The sequence below is a fragment of the Ambystoma mexicanum genome, chromosome 2p (assembly GCF_040938575.1).
Source record: "Ambystoma mexicanum isolate Mex_15411 chromosome 2p, UKY_AmexF1_1, whole genome shotgun sequence".
Lineage (NCBI taxonomy): Eukaryota > Metazoa > Chordata > Amphibia > Caudata > Ambystomatidae > Ambystoma > Ambystoma mexicanum.
Genome location: NC_090923.1, coordinates 1,044,060,067 through 1,044,076,136, shown reverse-complemented (window position 1 = coordinate 1,044,076,136; position 16,070 = coordinate 1,044,060,067). Strand labels below are relative to the sequence as shown.

The 16,070-nt window shown below is 45.9% G+C and overlaps 1 protein-coding gene across 2 annotated transcripts in view; it reads right to left on the bottom strand.

The window, feature by feature from the left end:
• Positions 1 to 16,070, bottom strand: part of DPP3 (dipeptidyl peptidase 3) — a 768,056-nt gene that overhangs the window by 575,595 nt on the left and 176,391 nt on the right. For both annotated transcript variants that reach the window (XM_069644934.1, XM_069644935.1), the window contains one exon: positions 9,691 to 9,828. In XM_069644934.1, coding sequence (XP_069501035.1) covers positions 9,691 to 9,828 — 138 coding nt within the window. The remainder of the gene's footprint in view (positions 1 to 9,690; positions 9,829 to 16,070) is intronic.

Here is a 16,070-nt window from a genome sequence, read left to right as displayed (position 1 = left end):
CCGAAACAAGAGCTTGGGAGGACAGCGTGGCTAGATCCACGGACGAGTCGAGTAAGGCCCTTGCTGCATGGAAAGACACCATGTCCAGACTGTTTCATTCCTCCGATGATAAGCCCCCCTGAACAATCCACCGGCCCCATCACATGACCTAAATGGTCGACCAAGACACTCGAAATCAACCCCTTCAGCATCAACATTCTTGGAAAGCCCATACCCATGTCCGTGGTGCCCGGCCACTCCCCCCGCTTGCGACCCGATCAGCCATCACTTGCCCCCAGACCGGAGATAGTTAATGTTTTGATGTTCCTGTTATGTAAATGTTGTTGTTTATTTGCAAAGACAGAATTTCAGTGACCAAGTCGGTCAATCTGAATAGTGATTGTAACTATAAATGCCAATAAACAAATTTTAAAATAAATCATGGTCTGCAGTCACATGGTTGGGTGGAAATAGACTGTGGGATGAGCTGTATCGAAATCCTGAAGACAAGAGTATGCCATGCTCCCTCATATTCTCAAGCTCAGAGAACATTTCCAAGGCCAATCTTCCAAGGGCTAACTGACTGGCAGACTGAGTGTGATACATGAAAGGGCTAATTGGTGGGAAGCTATGGTTATGACCAACCTACTAGTACCTGGAGGTTAGCCTGCGTGCTGCTTGCGTAGGTGGATTATTACAGAGGCACACAAGGGTGCTAACCGATTATAGAGGGACATGTAATGAAGAGCCCTATAGTTTGTATAACCAATGAGATGTTGTTTATTTGATGACGTTCGTAGTGACTTGCACTGAAGGTGGGCTAAGTTGCACCACCTGATGTTGGATACCCAATTACCTTCCCTGACCAGTATGGAGCGTAAACCTAGATGTTCCTTGTTAGCCTGTCACCATTGCAAGTAGGTTTGCAACGTAGGTAGACATCAATGATGACGAGTTTTCAGTATAAAAGTCACTTTTTCAATGAAATGCATCTAGTGAGAAGATCGAGCGAGGTTGTTGATGTTCGCTGTTGCCAACTTCCTGAGTCACTTTGATTATTGATGTTTGAGAAAGTATTGCTACCTTGTCTTAAAGGGCTGGGTTGGATAACCCAGTTCAGGTGTTAAAGTCAAAGGTTGGGGCCCGACCAGAATGACAATAGGCCATTAAGAACTCTGGTATCAGAAGGTCTTCCTCGTGGCAAAGGGGGAAATACTGAGTCTTCTCCATTGAAGTCAACACATTTCCCAGTTAGTTGTCTCCTCCCATGTGATCTACCCTCATACAACCGACCTGAGGGTCAGGGTCAGGTAGAGCCTGCTGTCCCATGGCCACACAGGAGAAGATCAGAACCAAGGACTCTGATGACTCCATTAGATTCATCACAGTAGGTACGTAGAACTTAAGAGTATCCGCATATGCCAAAGAAGCACAGAAACTAACATTTCTCTAAAGAATAATGGCTTATTGTACAAATACACTATGGTAAAGGTAATTCTTCAGAAGGGTAAGTACTATAACACACAAGTAACTTAGAACAAGTAACTTAGAACAATGCAATATTCACAGTAAGTAAAACAATGTTAGAATGACCGTATGCAATTCAAAAAGTAAAATAGTTTTTGAAATAATTGCAAAATGAATTAAATAAGACCAACATAAAGCAGGTAAATGCTTGTAATAATTTCACAGAGTCCATATCTATCTAGTTAGGAGTCTCTCCGGGTCAGATTGGAGGGCAAAACAAGCAAAGCACAAGCAGTAAAAAGTCAAAGGTTCCAGCAAACGTCTTCAGTAGCAAGTAAGTAACACTTGTAGGGGAAAAGGCTCCCTGAAGGCACACAGGCATTGGGCCTGGGCGAACGTGAATGGGTGAACTCCGAAATACATAAATTAGTACACCAGCAACACAGGATCGGCAAAACAACTCTAGTTAACTTCTACCAAGTGTCTCACAGTACCTTAGGTGCGAAGAATAGGATGCAGTGCGATGCCCCCACGATGCAGCAGCAGACCCGGTCACTGGATTCTTGGTCAGGCAGACCAAAAGAAGAGACACTGGAATGGATCTTGCAGCAGTAGTTGACTGAAGAGGCTTCAGGCAAAGGATTCTTCATGGCTCCGTGATTTTGGCACCCTTTTCGGCACCCTTTTCAAAAGTACCAGTGAAGAACGGTTACCGCCCGGTTGATTCGATTTCTCGGTCCAGCACTCTGGTCAGAGTGACTTCAAGAAGTGGAATCTTACCACTGTAGGTCTAGCAGGAGTCTAAATCGGTGGGATTTGATCTTACGAAGTCGATGCAATGCACAATGGCCACAGGTTCCAGGGTATTGGCGGTTTGCAGCCTCTGAAGTTCACAGCTTGTCGTGGGATGGCTCAAAATGCAGGCCATCTTAAGACTGGTGGGATCCATCAGTCTAAGGGAGCGAGTCATCCTTTTTGGAGCCCTCCAGATCCGTGGAAGAGGGGGCCGGAAAGACCAATTACTCAGAAGGCATCTCTGTTCATATGGAAGCGTCTGTGGGCGGCTCTTCTCTTCCTCCTCATTGATACTTCAGTTCCAGTCGTCAGCCCATCTTCAGCCTCGGGATCCATGCCTCTTATGCAGGAACTCAACCAATCAGCACCCATGCACACTTCAAATTGTGGGTGGTGGGTGTTCTTTAAGTACAGCCAGCCTCCTAATTGGAACTGGTTCCCGGCAGGCAAAGCAGAAGGCAAAGAACAGCAGCGGTTCAGAGTCCTCCCCAGTTTCCTGACCTCAAAGTCACACTGGCGCCTTGGCAGACTTCACAAAGGGATCCTGCCAAAGACCAAATTCAAACCAGCACCTCCCACACCCTGCACGGCAGAAGGGCCAAGAAAGGACAAGCTATCTTGAATTGCCGAACAAAAGAACACTGCCACCGTTTTGGGACAATGGCAACCCTTCTGTGCACTACAGCGGCTGAGAGTACACCCTGGCAGTAAAAATGGCACAAATTTAGGTAAGATAAAACCACTGCCACCAGCCATTCAGATTAGCTTGTCACTATAACCAAAGGTTACAGAAGCAGTGAGAAAGGGTATACAGTGTAATCCCTCAGCAGCCCACATAAGGGGTGTGTATGCTGATCTCACAATAGAAAAAGATAGTGTCAAGAACTTGAAGGGAAGGGTATCAACACCCACTCGGGAAACCACAGAAGCCGAATGAGTTTGACTCCACCCACCAAGGTTGGCACATGCTCCCGATATTAGCAGTACAGGGGGTCACGTGGAAGCCAGTGGGGGGGAGGAGGGATTATGGAGCAGTTGTGGAAAGTGAAGGGGAAGTAGGGTAACCGGAAAGAGGGATAGGGAAGCAAAGTGGATGGGTAGAGGGGAATTAGCGAAAAAAAACGCACTCCAAGACTTTTGCATAAACACCTCATAACCTAATCTCTCCTAGACTAGACCAGCACCTGCCTCTCTGTACCCTATTCACACGCTTCTCCTCTGAACTCCAGAGTGTGGACCCAGAACATTTGTGATATGCAACTTGATTGATCCTCACAAAATATGACATAGCAACATGTAAAACAAACAGTGGGGTGCTCCGCTGATGACAGAACTCATGGCTCGTTAGGCAAAATGCAACAGAGAAAAACAAACAACAGTGTTCTCCCCTTATGATGGACAAACTCATGGTCTGTGAGGCAAAATGTACATAGAAAACACATAACCAAGAACATGCAGCACCACAGAAAAGAAATGTACATCCCAGTACCTCAGCACTGAGTAATGAGCGTGTTACATGCACACGCTTGCACCATTGGGCCAAGTGTAAAGCTCTGAGTTGACCCCAATGGTTCATGTCCCAATAGATGCTGTCCCTCCACTAGAATGTGGAAATTGCGCAGCGTTCAATCATATCTCTCTTTATCACAAGTTCGCCCCTCCGTGATTTAGCAATCACACATGATGGTCCCAGAAATGCACTTAATTGAAGTCTGGGTGCCCTGTGCTAGCACCCGGATGCTTTAGAAGACGCCTTGCACCCAGGGCTCTCCAAAGTCACTGCTCACAGCCCAGGTCCTTTCAATGCTCTCCCGTCACCGTGAAAAGGAAACGGTTGTTCCGCTCTCCACACCGCGTCCCCCCCCTCCCCCGTGTCGACTATCATAATTAATAAGCCTACCTGGCACGGGCGGAAATGCCACTTTAGGCTCGCTCAATCGGCATGTGTCCCCCCACCCCGCCGAGCATGCTGGGAAAGGTAGTTTGCTGCTATAGTGCTGCGTTAACTGCTGCCGCCCGTCCCTCACAACCCTTTTCCTGACAGGAAGGATAAAAATATCCCCCTGCAACAGAAAATAAAGAGGGAAGACCAAAGGGCTCCCAACAACACTGCAGAGTGCTGTGTTCTGCAAAAGAAAGAGATGCCACAAAATTTGGAGGAAAGCAGGACTCCAAGAAAAAGATATAAAAAGAAATCTAAAAGGATCCCAAAGATAGGATAAAAGAATGAGTGTGGAAAAGGTTCCTACTCACTAAGGAGAACTGATTAAAAAATCCAGTAGTCCAGTAAAAGGTTCTGGGGGGACTCAAATGTGACGGGATTTCATATAAAAATGAAAATCTACCAAACAAGAGGGATAGATGTGTGCATGTCAGGGCAACCTTTTCGACACAAACATCAAAATATGAAAGTTACACAAATATTGCAATCCTTTATAGCCGCAGCTAGGGGACATTTTAATAGACGGTTCTACCTAAATGAAGGCCTAGCAAGATCATTGTTTTTGTACTCCCTTGTCGTGCCTGAAACAACCGTGTACGAGCGCGATATAAATAAAATATCAATCAATAAGGGATTTAAAACATCTGTACACGCAAACACGCTCACATTCAACCTAATAAAAAGGGTCTGGCCGCTCCTGGGCAGCCAATACAGTGCTACTTCAGATAAACATACCTTCCATTATTGCATTTTATGTAAGGGGACAGGTTTGCATATACACATGTCATACAAGGAGCCCCCAGCCCACCTGCTTAATGTCGTAAACCCTCAGCTGCTGACGGATAGTATTTTGAAATCGCTACTCAAGCTTCACTGGGAGGACAAAAATCCAAGTAAACCTTTTTGCAATAAATTTTTTGAGATGCCAATAGTAGAGACGTCTCTTATTAATAAAGGGTGAGTGTCTGATATGGAAATTGAAGCCAGAGGCGAAGACAGGAATGAAAGCCTCGGGGAAAATAAATTAAACATAACCAGAGGACTACACTACAGCACACAAAAAGCTGTGGGTGATCATGAATGGCAAAAGAAACGCAAATACTCAGACTTTAAAAATAAATACTTTTTTTCACGCCACATCTCTTCTCCATCCCTAGGACATGGCCTCGATGTTGCTACTCTCCCAGAGGGAGGATGAGCAGGCTCCACTGTTGCACCATGACTTATGTGCAAAGACCGTTGCCACTGAACAGTTGCAGACTTTTTGAACGTTTCCAGGAACATAATGCCATACACAAGCACTGCAGGACCAGACCTGGCAGAGGGTGACAGTTCCAACAGTTAAAATGAATACCGTAGCGCTATACTTACAGCTGCCTGTGGCTCAAAGCTCATCAACGAAGCTCTCCCATGGTGAATCCTAGCAAATGCTTTTCCTGCTCCGAGAATGTGCTAGGATCTCCCAGCATTTTATTCTTATGTCTGCTGTTACCAAATCTTCTCTCAGCTTATCCTCTGCTCTTAAATGCCTGCATAGTAATCTGTTCCAGGGTTATTTTCTGGCTCTTGGCTCGCTTTCGAGCTGAGCCTTGCCTGAGATGTTACCCTGGATAGGTCCACTTGTTGGCTATCGTCTTCACTTTTAGGTTCCATGTACATTAGCATATTCCCTAGGCCATAAGCCTGAAATCCACTTCTATACAGAACCCTGCCTTGGCCTCTCTCCTCTCCTGCTATGGTCTCTGCAATAACCTTGTGCCACCATGCCATAGCGTATTAGGGATTGCCTTTCTTCAGGTGCTCCTCCCATAGGGAATTGGGGGTTCTGGACTACTTCTGTCAGGTCCCTGTGCGACTGAAAATCTTACCCTAGTAATACTAGCGCTGCATCCATAAACTAAAGTCAAGATAGAAACGAGGGGATAACTTCATCAGTTTCCTTGGTTCCTCCATCTCCCTGGGTTGCGCATAAAGAATCTTCTTTTGCTTCTTGTAACGTATGCTCCTCTATTTCCACTACTACTATGGATTCATTAACATTCTACTCTCTCTTTCGACAGCTCAGGGGGATTCTGTCACGCTCCACAGTTCCTCCTTACCCCCCTGCACCCATCAGTTGGTTATTTGTTAATGTTAAAGGACATTTGTACCGCACACTATCACCACCGAAGTGGTCCCCAGGTGCTCTGGCGGCTCTGAAAAGGGGAGGAAAGGGGGTGGGTTAGTGGGAATAAGCTGGAAAAGTGCAAGAGAGCAGTGATGTGCTGTTGGTAGCCTCCGCCCGGCGGGTCCGTTGGCTGGGCTTGGGGTGTTTTACGGTCCGTAGTCGTCGTGTGCTGTTGTGCAAGTCTATGTGCGGTTTGCTTTGTTGTTGCGTTCTGAAGTTTGTGTGGATTGCTGTGTTTTAGGCTTGTGGTTGTGTTTGGTTAGAGTTTGGGAGGTGTATGCAGAGGGGTGGAATTGTTAGTTGGTTGGTTAGTTGGCATTGCTGTCCTTGCAATTGTGGGATTCCGTCTGGGTGCGATACATGCTGACATTCACATTTCTATCTGGATGCGATGCAAGCTAAAGTCAAGAACTCCATACGAGTGTGGCACATTCTAACCATTATATTTGTATCTAGATGCGGCGGAAGCCAGAGTTCAGAATTCTAAGTCTGGTGCATGTTAAGAATCACATTTCTATCTAGATGCGACGCAAGCTAAAGTCAAGAATCCTGAGTGGCACATGCTAACAATCACATTTCTATCTAGATGCGACGCAAGCTAAAGTCAAGAATCCTGAGTGGCACATGCTAACAATCACATTTCTATCTAGATGCGACGCAAGCTAATGTTCAGAATTTCATACCAGTGTGGCACATGCTAACAGTCACATTTCCATCTAGATGCGGTGCAAGTCAAAGTTCAGTTCCCTGCATGTGTGGCACTAGCTAAAATTGGCAAGTAAGTTCATATGCATCACAAGGCAACATTTACAATCCATTTACAGTGGTCACAAGTCTTCCTAAGTATGTATTGTTTAAGTCTATGGCAATCTACGCTATGGAAGGTAAGGTAGAGTGACAGGGGCTTTCTGGAGTAGAGTAATTACTCTACACCCCACCCATGCCACACTCACAGTTTTGTTGTCATCTGCTGGCTTCCCCTGCGGACACCTGCAACATCTCGGAGCCGGCATTTTTAGAGCCGCCATTGTTGGAGCCGCCATTGTTGGAGCCGCCATTGTTGGAGCCGCCATTGTTGGAGCCGCCATTGTTGGAGCCGCCATTGTTGGAGCCGCCATTGGGGCCCTTAGCCACAGGGGCTGCTGGGCAGAGGGCTGCCCGTGTCATGTCCAGGTTGAGGAGGGGTAGGCCAATCAGGGCCTGGGGGAGGGTGCGGGAGGCGGGACTGAAGGGGAAGCTGGACCGGGGGATCGAGGGCAGCAGGGATGGGTCTGGGTGTAATTGGAGCGCCATGCTGCTTCAGATGGAGTTGGGCAGCAGAAAAAACGAAACGCTTACCTGTAGAACCACGATCTAAGTCTTGATCTAACCTTGTGTTGGTTGGCTGGGTGGGGTGGGTAAAGTGTCGGGAGGCAGGATAGAGTGTGGAGTTTGGTCGGAGCGATCCTCAAGGCCTTCCCAGAGGCGATACGGACACTACCCCACCCTTCTTGCAATATGAAAGGCAGCCATTAACATGCAGGGGCACAACTTGGTCACAGGTTAATACACTGGGGGAGACTGTGTAGAATATCTTGTGTAGTATCGGCAGTAAAACATGTAGCAAACATCCAAGGTTCATTCAAAACAAGCTCCTTTGCTACAGAGAGAATGATTATTTTCAAATAGACCAATTGTTGGAGGAAATACTACCAGAAGCCGTCACAATTAATTACATACTCCTTGGCCATAGTGCAATTTTGTCTACAAACGTAAAAATTGTTCATTTGTTACATTACGACTATAGCATGGTGCGCTGAAATTGAGGGTAGAGGGGCATTCCTAGAAAGGGGTGTTGGCTCACAGTGCTGGGCCGGTCTGTTTTGTAGCACAATGTGGTGCTGCATCCCCAACATAGTAGAGTGAAGGGTGAGCATGGCTTGTTGGTTCAGTGGGACCAGCTTTGATTTCTTCAACGCCTGGGTATTAGCATTAGTGATAAGTGGTTATCAATCGTTCCTTAAGAAAGAGTTGGATAGAGCTAGATCTCTAACAAGGTCTTTGTTGAGGCTTCATCAACTTTATTGTTAATAGAACACAAAAAGCATTTGAAGATATTTTAAATGTTCACAGGAAAAAAAGGAGGGCAGTTCTCCTGCTCATCACCCTACTACACCTACCACCTAATCAAACTCACAATTACTACTTCACCTTCCTCCTCCTATTTTCATTCTTTCACTCTGCCATTGCTTTGCTATCCCAGTCTATATCCCTCCGAAATAGATACATTGTAGACATTGTGCTGCAAGTCTCCAGAAATGTCAGGTAAGTGCAGTGGAGATGCCTGCTAACTCCCCTCATTCCCCCCCCCACCCTCCCAAGTGCAAGGGGTTAATGGAGGCATGCATTCTTGCATTTGATGTAGTGTTATGCAGGGTATGAAAACACCAGAAACCCATTTCTCCTTTCTTGGGATGTGACAGCATCGGAGAGCAGACTCTGTCCCAACCCTGCCTAAAACAGGTGATGTGTACCACTCAGGCCTCCTCCTCAAAACAATATACTGGTTAGATATTTTGTCAGATAAAAAGGGCTAGTGCCAAAACCTTGCTAATTTACCCCAGTAACGTGTCCCAAGTGACTGCAAAAGGAGGTAGCTGTGGGGCCCCAAATGGCAGGACACCTGTAACATATACAGAGCCTCACACCAAAATTAATCTCATCCCATTCTATAATGCTGCAGGTTACCTGGTGTTGACGCATCTACACTTGGTGCTCAAACCTCATGGACAACCGACACCTCGTTTCTGCGAGATGGGATGTTAGAGAGTGCGTGTAGGAGATAGTGTTGCACTAATGGAACTGGATGCTTGGCAGAGCTCGCTATTGGTCCATAAACTGCAGGACAGGAATTAACTGCACTTGTAGAGTTTTGGGGCGTCCCTGTGCTAAAATACAAGCAGATTTTCTATGGCCAGGGTATGATTTGCAAAGCTATGAGTGGATAAGTGGATTTCAAGTGCTTGTATAATAAGAGTGGTTGACGTTTAGGAGATGGTGCACCAGGATTATATGAGGTCACTGCATTACAATAGCAGGAGGTGCTGTGAGTTGTTTGGAGACATTGGCATGTGAAGGTATTCCAGTGGTGGAATAGCAGGACGCATTGCATGTTTTGATGCCAGTACTTCGGTGGAGCAATTTGTGGTCTGATGTCAAATAAGTGTGATATTTCACATTTGTGGTCTTGGTACTGAAATACTAGTGCTGTGGCTCAGAGTGGAATGCACATTGGCATAGTTGCATGTGTAGTCCTAGTATTGGAGCTGCTGCTGAGGACTGTCGCGCATACCAGACTTACCTTGTCTCCCAGCCCTAAACTCTGTTGCCTGGGTTCCAACGAATACATTAGATCTCCGCAGCTTTCCCACAGGGACTCCATCTCCTCCTTTTGCAATTGAAATGCTGTGCTCTTCCGCACCAGCTCGTGAAACTTATCCTGCCAGTCAGAAAGAAGAAGGCCAATGGAGTCACATTCAGCAATATAATACTTTTGACAACTGTGCACACAATCTCTTCATGCTTTATAAAGTCTGCAAATATTAAAACCCTGTTTTTTCCAACAGTCTTCCCAAGTTCTCCTGCAAAAGTCGATTCAACTACATGCATCATATTTCTATTAAAATAAAACATTTTGGTCCTGCAGATGCTTTATGAAATAAAACAAAGGCCCATTAAGCGCCCCTCTGACCTACTGAGAAGGGGTGCGGTTGGTGGAGGGATCCAGACTGTTTAGTACAGAGGTCACAGGTTTGCAGGCAGAGGAAACAATTGGGATTAAAGAGGTTAGGCTTAGGGCTACTGCAAACTCAGGATTTTTGGGTCTACAAAAGAGTCTCCACCAGTGGCCTTTTTATTAACAAACCTTAAGTTATGCTCAAATAGCAGTGCATTTCACTGGGTTTCAGGCTACCATTAGAACTGGTTTTAGTACACAAAATGTTCTGTTTTATGAATGCCACAAACAACCCGAGAAAACTTAGATTTCCTAGCCGATTGCATACATAATAAAGACAGAGTAGACTGTACAGTAACTGTGGTAAATCCAGCAAGGATCAGTTTTGTTTGGCGATATAGCATTCAAGGGCACAGAGGGATTGAAACCAGGGGGCTATCGTGTGACAACAAAGAGGAATCTGCAGACATGGGTCCCGATGGAATGTAGTGAATGTGGGATTGTTAAAAGGGACTCACCTGCCAGGAAACAAACTGACAGCACCTGCCATTTATAATCTAGGACCTGTCGACAAACAACTAAACGCCAAAGCGTAAAGTGAACATGTTTTATTTGGAATACCAGAACCTAGAGATTAGGTTTATCTGAGCTCACAGGAAGTGATTCTTCGTGTAAGTGCACTAGGTCAGGCAATTCTTAGGCCTGCGATTTCTCAGTACTCTCTCTCTACATCCCCTTATCCCACTACTCCTCTGCAAAATAGATTGGCCTTCTTGTCTGAAAGAACCACAGAGTCTCTGGGGTGCTCAGTGTCTTACACTTTGTTCATGGCACCTTGTAGCCTCGTTCTGAGTGGTTTCTTAATACCACACTGCAACACTATCGTATTCCGTGCTCTCCCTACTCCCATACTGTCCCCCCTGGTGTCATTGCCCTTTCATCCCCACAAACGATGGGTCCTGGTATGTTTAACTGCGTCAGTGTGTTCAACTGTGAATAGCTTGTGAGCTTTTCTTGGGTGCTTGATACAGGGAATACAAAGTCTTCAGGTGCAACTAAATTACTAGCAGACTGCTGTGCGGCTGTACTAACAGTATTTAACCCACAGCAGCTGTCTTGGAATCATTCTCTGGGTGTTGTCACATTCAGTTTTGTTAGGAGGATTTCCAAAAGTCCTATCTGTGATAAACATACCTTGGAATAACAGGGGGACACCCCTTAGGGTGGCCTGAACTACCCAAAGGTTTGGTAGCTATGGTTCAGCAGCCAGGCTATGAGGGATGAGGGTTGTAGTGATAAACACAGTACTCTGAGCATACACTAGTTCAAGCAAACACACACTAGCAGTTATATAAAAAATAAATATTTATTTTATACTAGCTGATATACCCAGGATTTTATTTTCTTGTAGGTACTATTTGTTAGAAATACCATAAGGTAGCTCTATGAAAACCTCACTGCATTTTTAGACTATTTCTCGTTTAAAAAAAGGTTTTCTTATAAAGACTACACAACACAATGTATTGTTCTTCTTAAAATGTCATTCTGAAACATAACTGTACATGAGCAGCATGATGGGTGACATGATGCAGGCGATGCCAACAACAATGAATCTAAAGTTCAACATTACTAAAGTACATGTGCATTGTAAGGCTTGTTTATAAAAAAAAAAAATAAAAAAAAACAATTCCCCTTCCCGGTGAACACGGTCACTTGAATTACATTGGCCGCCATTGAACGCATCGCCTTGTGCCATTACGTAGCCTAGGTGGGTCAAGATTGCGAAGCAGCATGATGGGTGACCCAACTTTCAGTCGAAGGTGATGTGAGGAAGGGAGTGCGGGGGGGGGGGGAGAATTCTAGTGGATAGTTTCCGGCTTCGTCGGTATCCACCATCTTATCGATTGAGTTGTCCCAAGTAACTTTGCCCAGAAGCATATACTGAATCTCATCCTAGGGCCAGGGCCTTTTGTTCCTCGTGCCGGGGCTGGTCTTTCTACGACCGCATTGATGTTTTGCTGATTGATTTCAGGCAACCGTCTCATGTGTGAGGTGCTTAAACCAAGGGAAATGGGTGGGGTGTCATGAAGCTAGTAATGTCCAGAGGGTCCCAACAGGTAACTTATGCACAATTTGGTGCAGAATGGGGAAACAGTGTGAAATTGTATAAGGAACACTTTGCCAAGCCACAATCAAATTTTGACTTGTGGTGAAATCTGGCCAAAGGGTGGGGTGTCCAAATGTCACGTAGCCAGTAGAGGGTCCCAACAAGCAACTATGCTAAATGTGTTGCAGATTGGTGAAACGGTGTGCAATTGTATAAGGAAGAACGCATTGTAGACTTTGCTCCAGTTCTCGGTTGTCGTCTCGGTTGAGGGGACTTTCACAAGCAGGATGCAGTCTCTGCAGGTCCAGGGGGCTGCTTGCAAAGTTTCGGACAAAACAGCGCTTCGGTTGACGGTGCACTGTGAAATGACACAGGACCTCGGGTATTGGTGAATTGCGTGCCGTGGAGGTCGCAGCTCTTCCAGGGCACAAAATGCAGTTCGTTTTGGAACTGGTTGGGCACACCAGTCCAAGAGAGAAAGCGGTCTGCTTCTGGGCTTCCCTGTCGTTCAAGTTGAGGTCAGAACTGCAGAGGTTACTCAGACTGCTCTGGCGGACGCTGGAGGTCCTTCGTTAGATTTTCAGTTCCAGTGGTAGACCGAGTTTCTGCTCCATGACCCCAGTCTTGAAGGCAGGAAAATGCCCACCAATCACCAAATAAGCTTTTATGCCAATCTGGTGGGTGGCTATTCAAAGGGGACAGCCAGCCTCCCAACACAAACTGGTTCCAGGCTTGAAAACTGCAGGACAAAGACCATGGGATTTTCTATCATCTCCTTCACTTCCTGTCCTTTCAGAGAGAGCCTTGGCCGGCTTTCCAAGGGAAACACACCAAAAACAAAAGACCCATCAGGACCTCCTCCACCCAGGCAGGTAGAATGCAGCTCAAGTCATCATGAACAGGCCTAAAAAAAGTACAGCCACCATTTTGGGAAAATGGTGAGCCTAGTGTCCCTTGCAGCAGCTGTGATGGCAACTTGCGACAAGAGTCCACAGATGAACTTGTAACAGTAACTAAAGGTTATTGGTACAGTGAGAAAAAGGAGACAATGTTTCCCCTAAGCACTCCACATAAGGTAGAGTGTGCTGAACTCACAAAATAAAAAACGGGAATGACACAACAGTGTTCGACCCACCCTGGTCACCTGTGTTAAACTTCCAGCACCAATGCACAGAAAGTGCCATGTTCTGCAATAACAAAATGTAGATGCCAGAAAACATGGAGGAAAGCATAACTCCATTAAAAAGTATCAAAAGGAGATAAAAGGGTTCCAACGGTCAGAGTAAAAAAATGAGTGAGTGTTGAAAAATGTTCCTAATCACTCATAAAAAGCCAATAGTCCAGCAAAAATGCTGGGGAACTCAAAGTCAGGAGACAAACTTGAAAGGGAAATTCTGCCCAACAAGTTTAATTTATAGCAGTTCAAAATGTCAGATTTTTGATATATGCGGAACCCAATAAGGGGGAGGAAGCAAGTCACGTGATTCACTGTGCAAGAAGAACAAGTTACTTACCAAACTGGTAACGTTCATTCATTGGGATGTTCCTCCGACGTATTCCTTATCTTTGATAAATCCACTTCCAGCTTGCTGGCCACAGAAACATTTTTCCACAGTAGAGGGCGCTGCGTGTCAACGTCCCTCGAAAGCCTCCTGAACATCCCATCGAAAGAACGTTACCAGTTTGGTAAGTAACTTGTTCTTCGAAGGGATTGTGTCTTCCGACGTATTCCTTATCTTTGATAGACTCCTATAGCAGTAGTATATAGAGGAGGCGGGAGTAAAATGAAATGTTTCCCTTTAAAGACGTACAGTACAACACAGCTTTTCCAAATTTCGTCTCCTGGCTAGAGGAGGAATCAAGAAAAAAATGAGTGAAAGTGTGTGCAGACGACCATGTGGCAGCCGCACATATGTCCTTAATTGGAACTCCTCTTTGGAGAGCTGAAGAGGGTGCGATACCCCTGGTTGAATGAGCCCCGAGATGTTGAGGGGGCTCTTTTCCTGCCAATTTATAGCATTCTATAACGGTTAAATTAATCCATCTTGAAATGGTTTTTTTTGTAATGGGCACACCTAATTTGTGCACTGCATACCCCACAAACAATTGGTCTGCTTGCCTGATCTTTGCAAGTCTGCTAATGTAAAAACTTAAGGCATGCCTTGGATCCAGCCTGTGTAATCTCTCTTCCTCGTTCCCTGGATGGGGAGGAGGATAGAACGAGGGTAAGGTATCTTTTGTGTGTGATGTGGAATTCTGAGACCACCTTTGGGAGAAAATTCGGCTTCACTTGTAGAACAACCTTACTTTTGTGAAAGATTGTATGTGGAGGTTTGCAAGGTAAGGCTTGTAATTCGCTCACTCTTCTGGCAGAAGTTAAAGCGACTAGAAAGACTTAAGAGTAAGATATCTTAATGAACAGGAATGAAGGGGTTCGAATGGAGTACCCATTAGAAATTTCAATACTAGGTTTAGGTCCCACATTGGAACTTGAAGAGTTGGGGGGGAAAAAAACATTAGTGAACCCTTTCAGAAATTGAATCACTAAGGGCAATTTGAAGTATGAAGGCTCCTCTGCAGTGCGGTTGAAGATTGACAGCGCTGCAAGGTAGCCCTTGCATGTGCCAACTTGAAGACCTGAATTTGCTAAATAAAGCAAAAAAGATAACACCATTGGTGTATTACATGAAAAGGGTTCAATATTCTTTTCTCTACTCCAACTGCAAAATTTGTTCCAACGGCAGCGGAATAAAGATTTTGTTGCTGGCCTTCTAGCTGAAAGCAACACCTCCATTGCGTCATCCGGGAGATCCCAACCCTTGTATCTCAGCCTTTCAGAAACCAGGCGTGAAGGTTGAGGGTTCTGATATCCGGATGGAGAACCCAACAAGAGAAGATCCGCTCTTTGCGCAAGACGAATCTGAGGACAGATTTACATGTCTAGAAGGTCTGGATACCACGTTCTCCGGGCCCAATCCGGGGCAATTAGGATCATGGGTTTCTGGAATCTTCTCAACCTCCTGATCATTTAAGGAATGACAGGGAGTGGAGGAAATGCGTACAGCAGTGGAAACTCCCAGTCCACTACGAACGCGTCCCCTAGAGCTCCTCTCGGGGGAAATTCCCTTGAGCAATACTGATCGCACTTCCGGTTGATACTGGTGGTGAACAGATCCACTTGAGGGGTTCCCCAAAGGGCAAAGATCTGTTGAAGGACTTCCTGAGCCAGTTCCCACTTGTGGGAGACTGTATTCTGCCTGCTCAGAGTGTCCACCGTCAAGTTCTTCTCCCCGGCTAGGTGAACTGCCGATAGAGATTCCTTCTTGAATTGCCCAAAACCAGAGCTGCATTGCCTCTCTGCACAGTGGCAGTGACCCTACGCCTCCTCTTTTGAAGAGGTAGTGCATGGCCACTGTGTTGTCCGTCGTTATCAGGACATTCTTTGCCTGTACTGATGGCAGAAAAGCCTTCAGCGCTAGTCTGATCGCGCTCAGCTAATAGGTTGATGTGTAGTCTAGAATCCGATGGAGACCGACGACCGCTGATGGTCAAGTCGTTGGCATGGGCTCCCCGCCCCGTGACTGAGGCATCTGTGACTACTGTTATCTCCGGCCATGGTTGCCAAAACTGTTCTCCTTTCAAGATGTTCTCCCAAAAGGCCCACCACTGAAGGTCTCGAGCTACTCTGTCTGGAATTCGTAGGAGATCTGACATCTTTCCTGAGAATTGTGACCACTGGGTTCTCAACGCCCACTGGAGAGATCTCATCCTCAGGTGAGCCTCTGGCACTAGGAAAATGCAGGATGCCATGAGACCGAGCAACCTCAAAAAGTCGAAGGCTGGTAGACGCTGGGCATTTGAAATCTGGTCACCATCTGTAGAATATCTTGAGACCTCA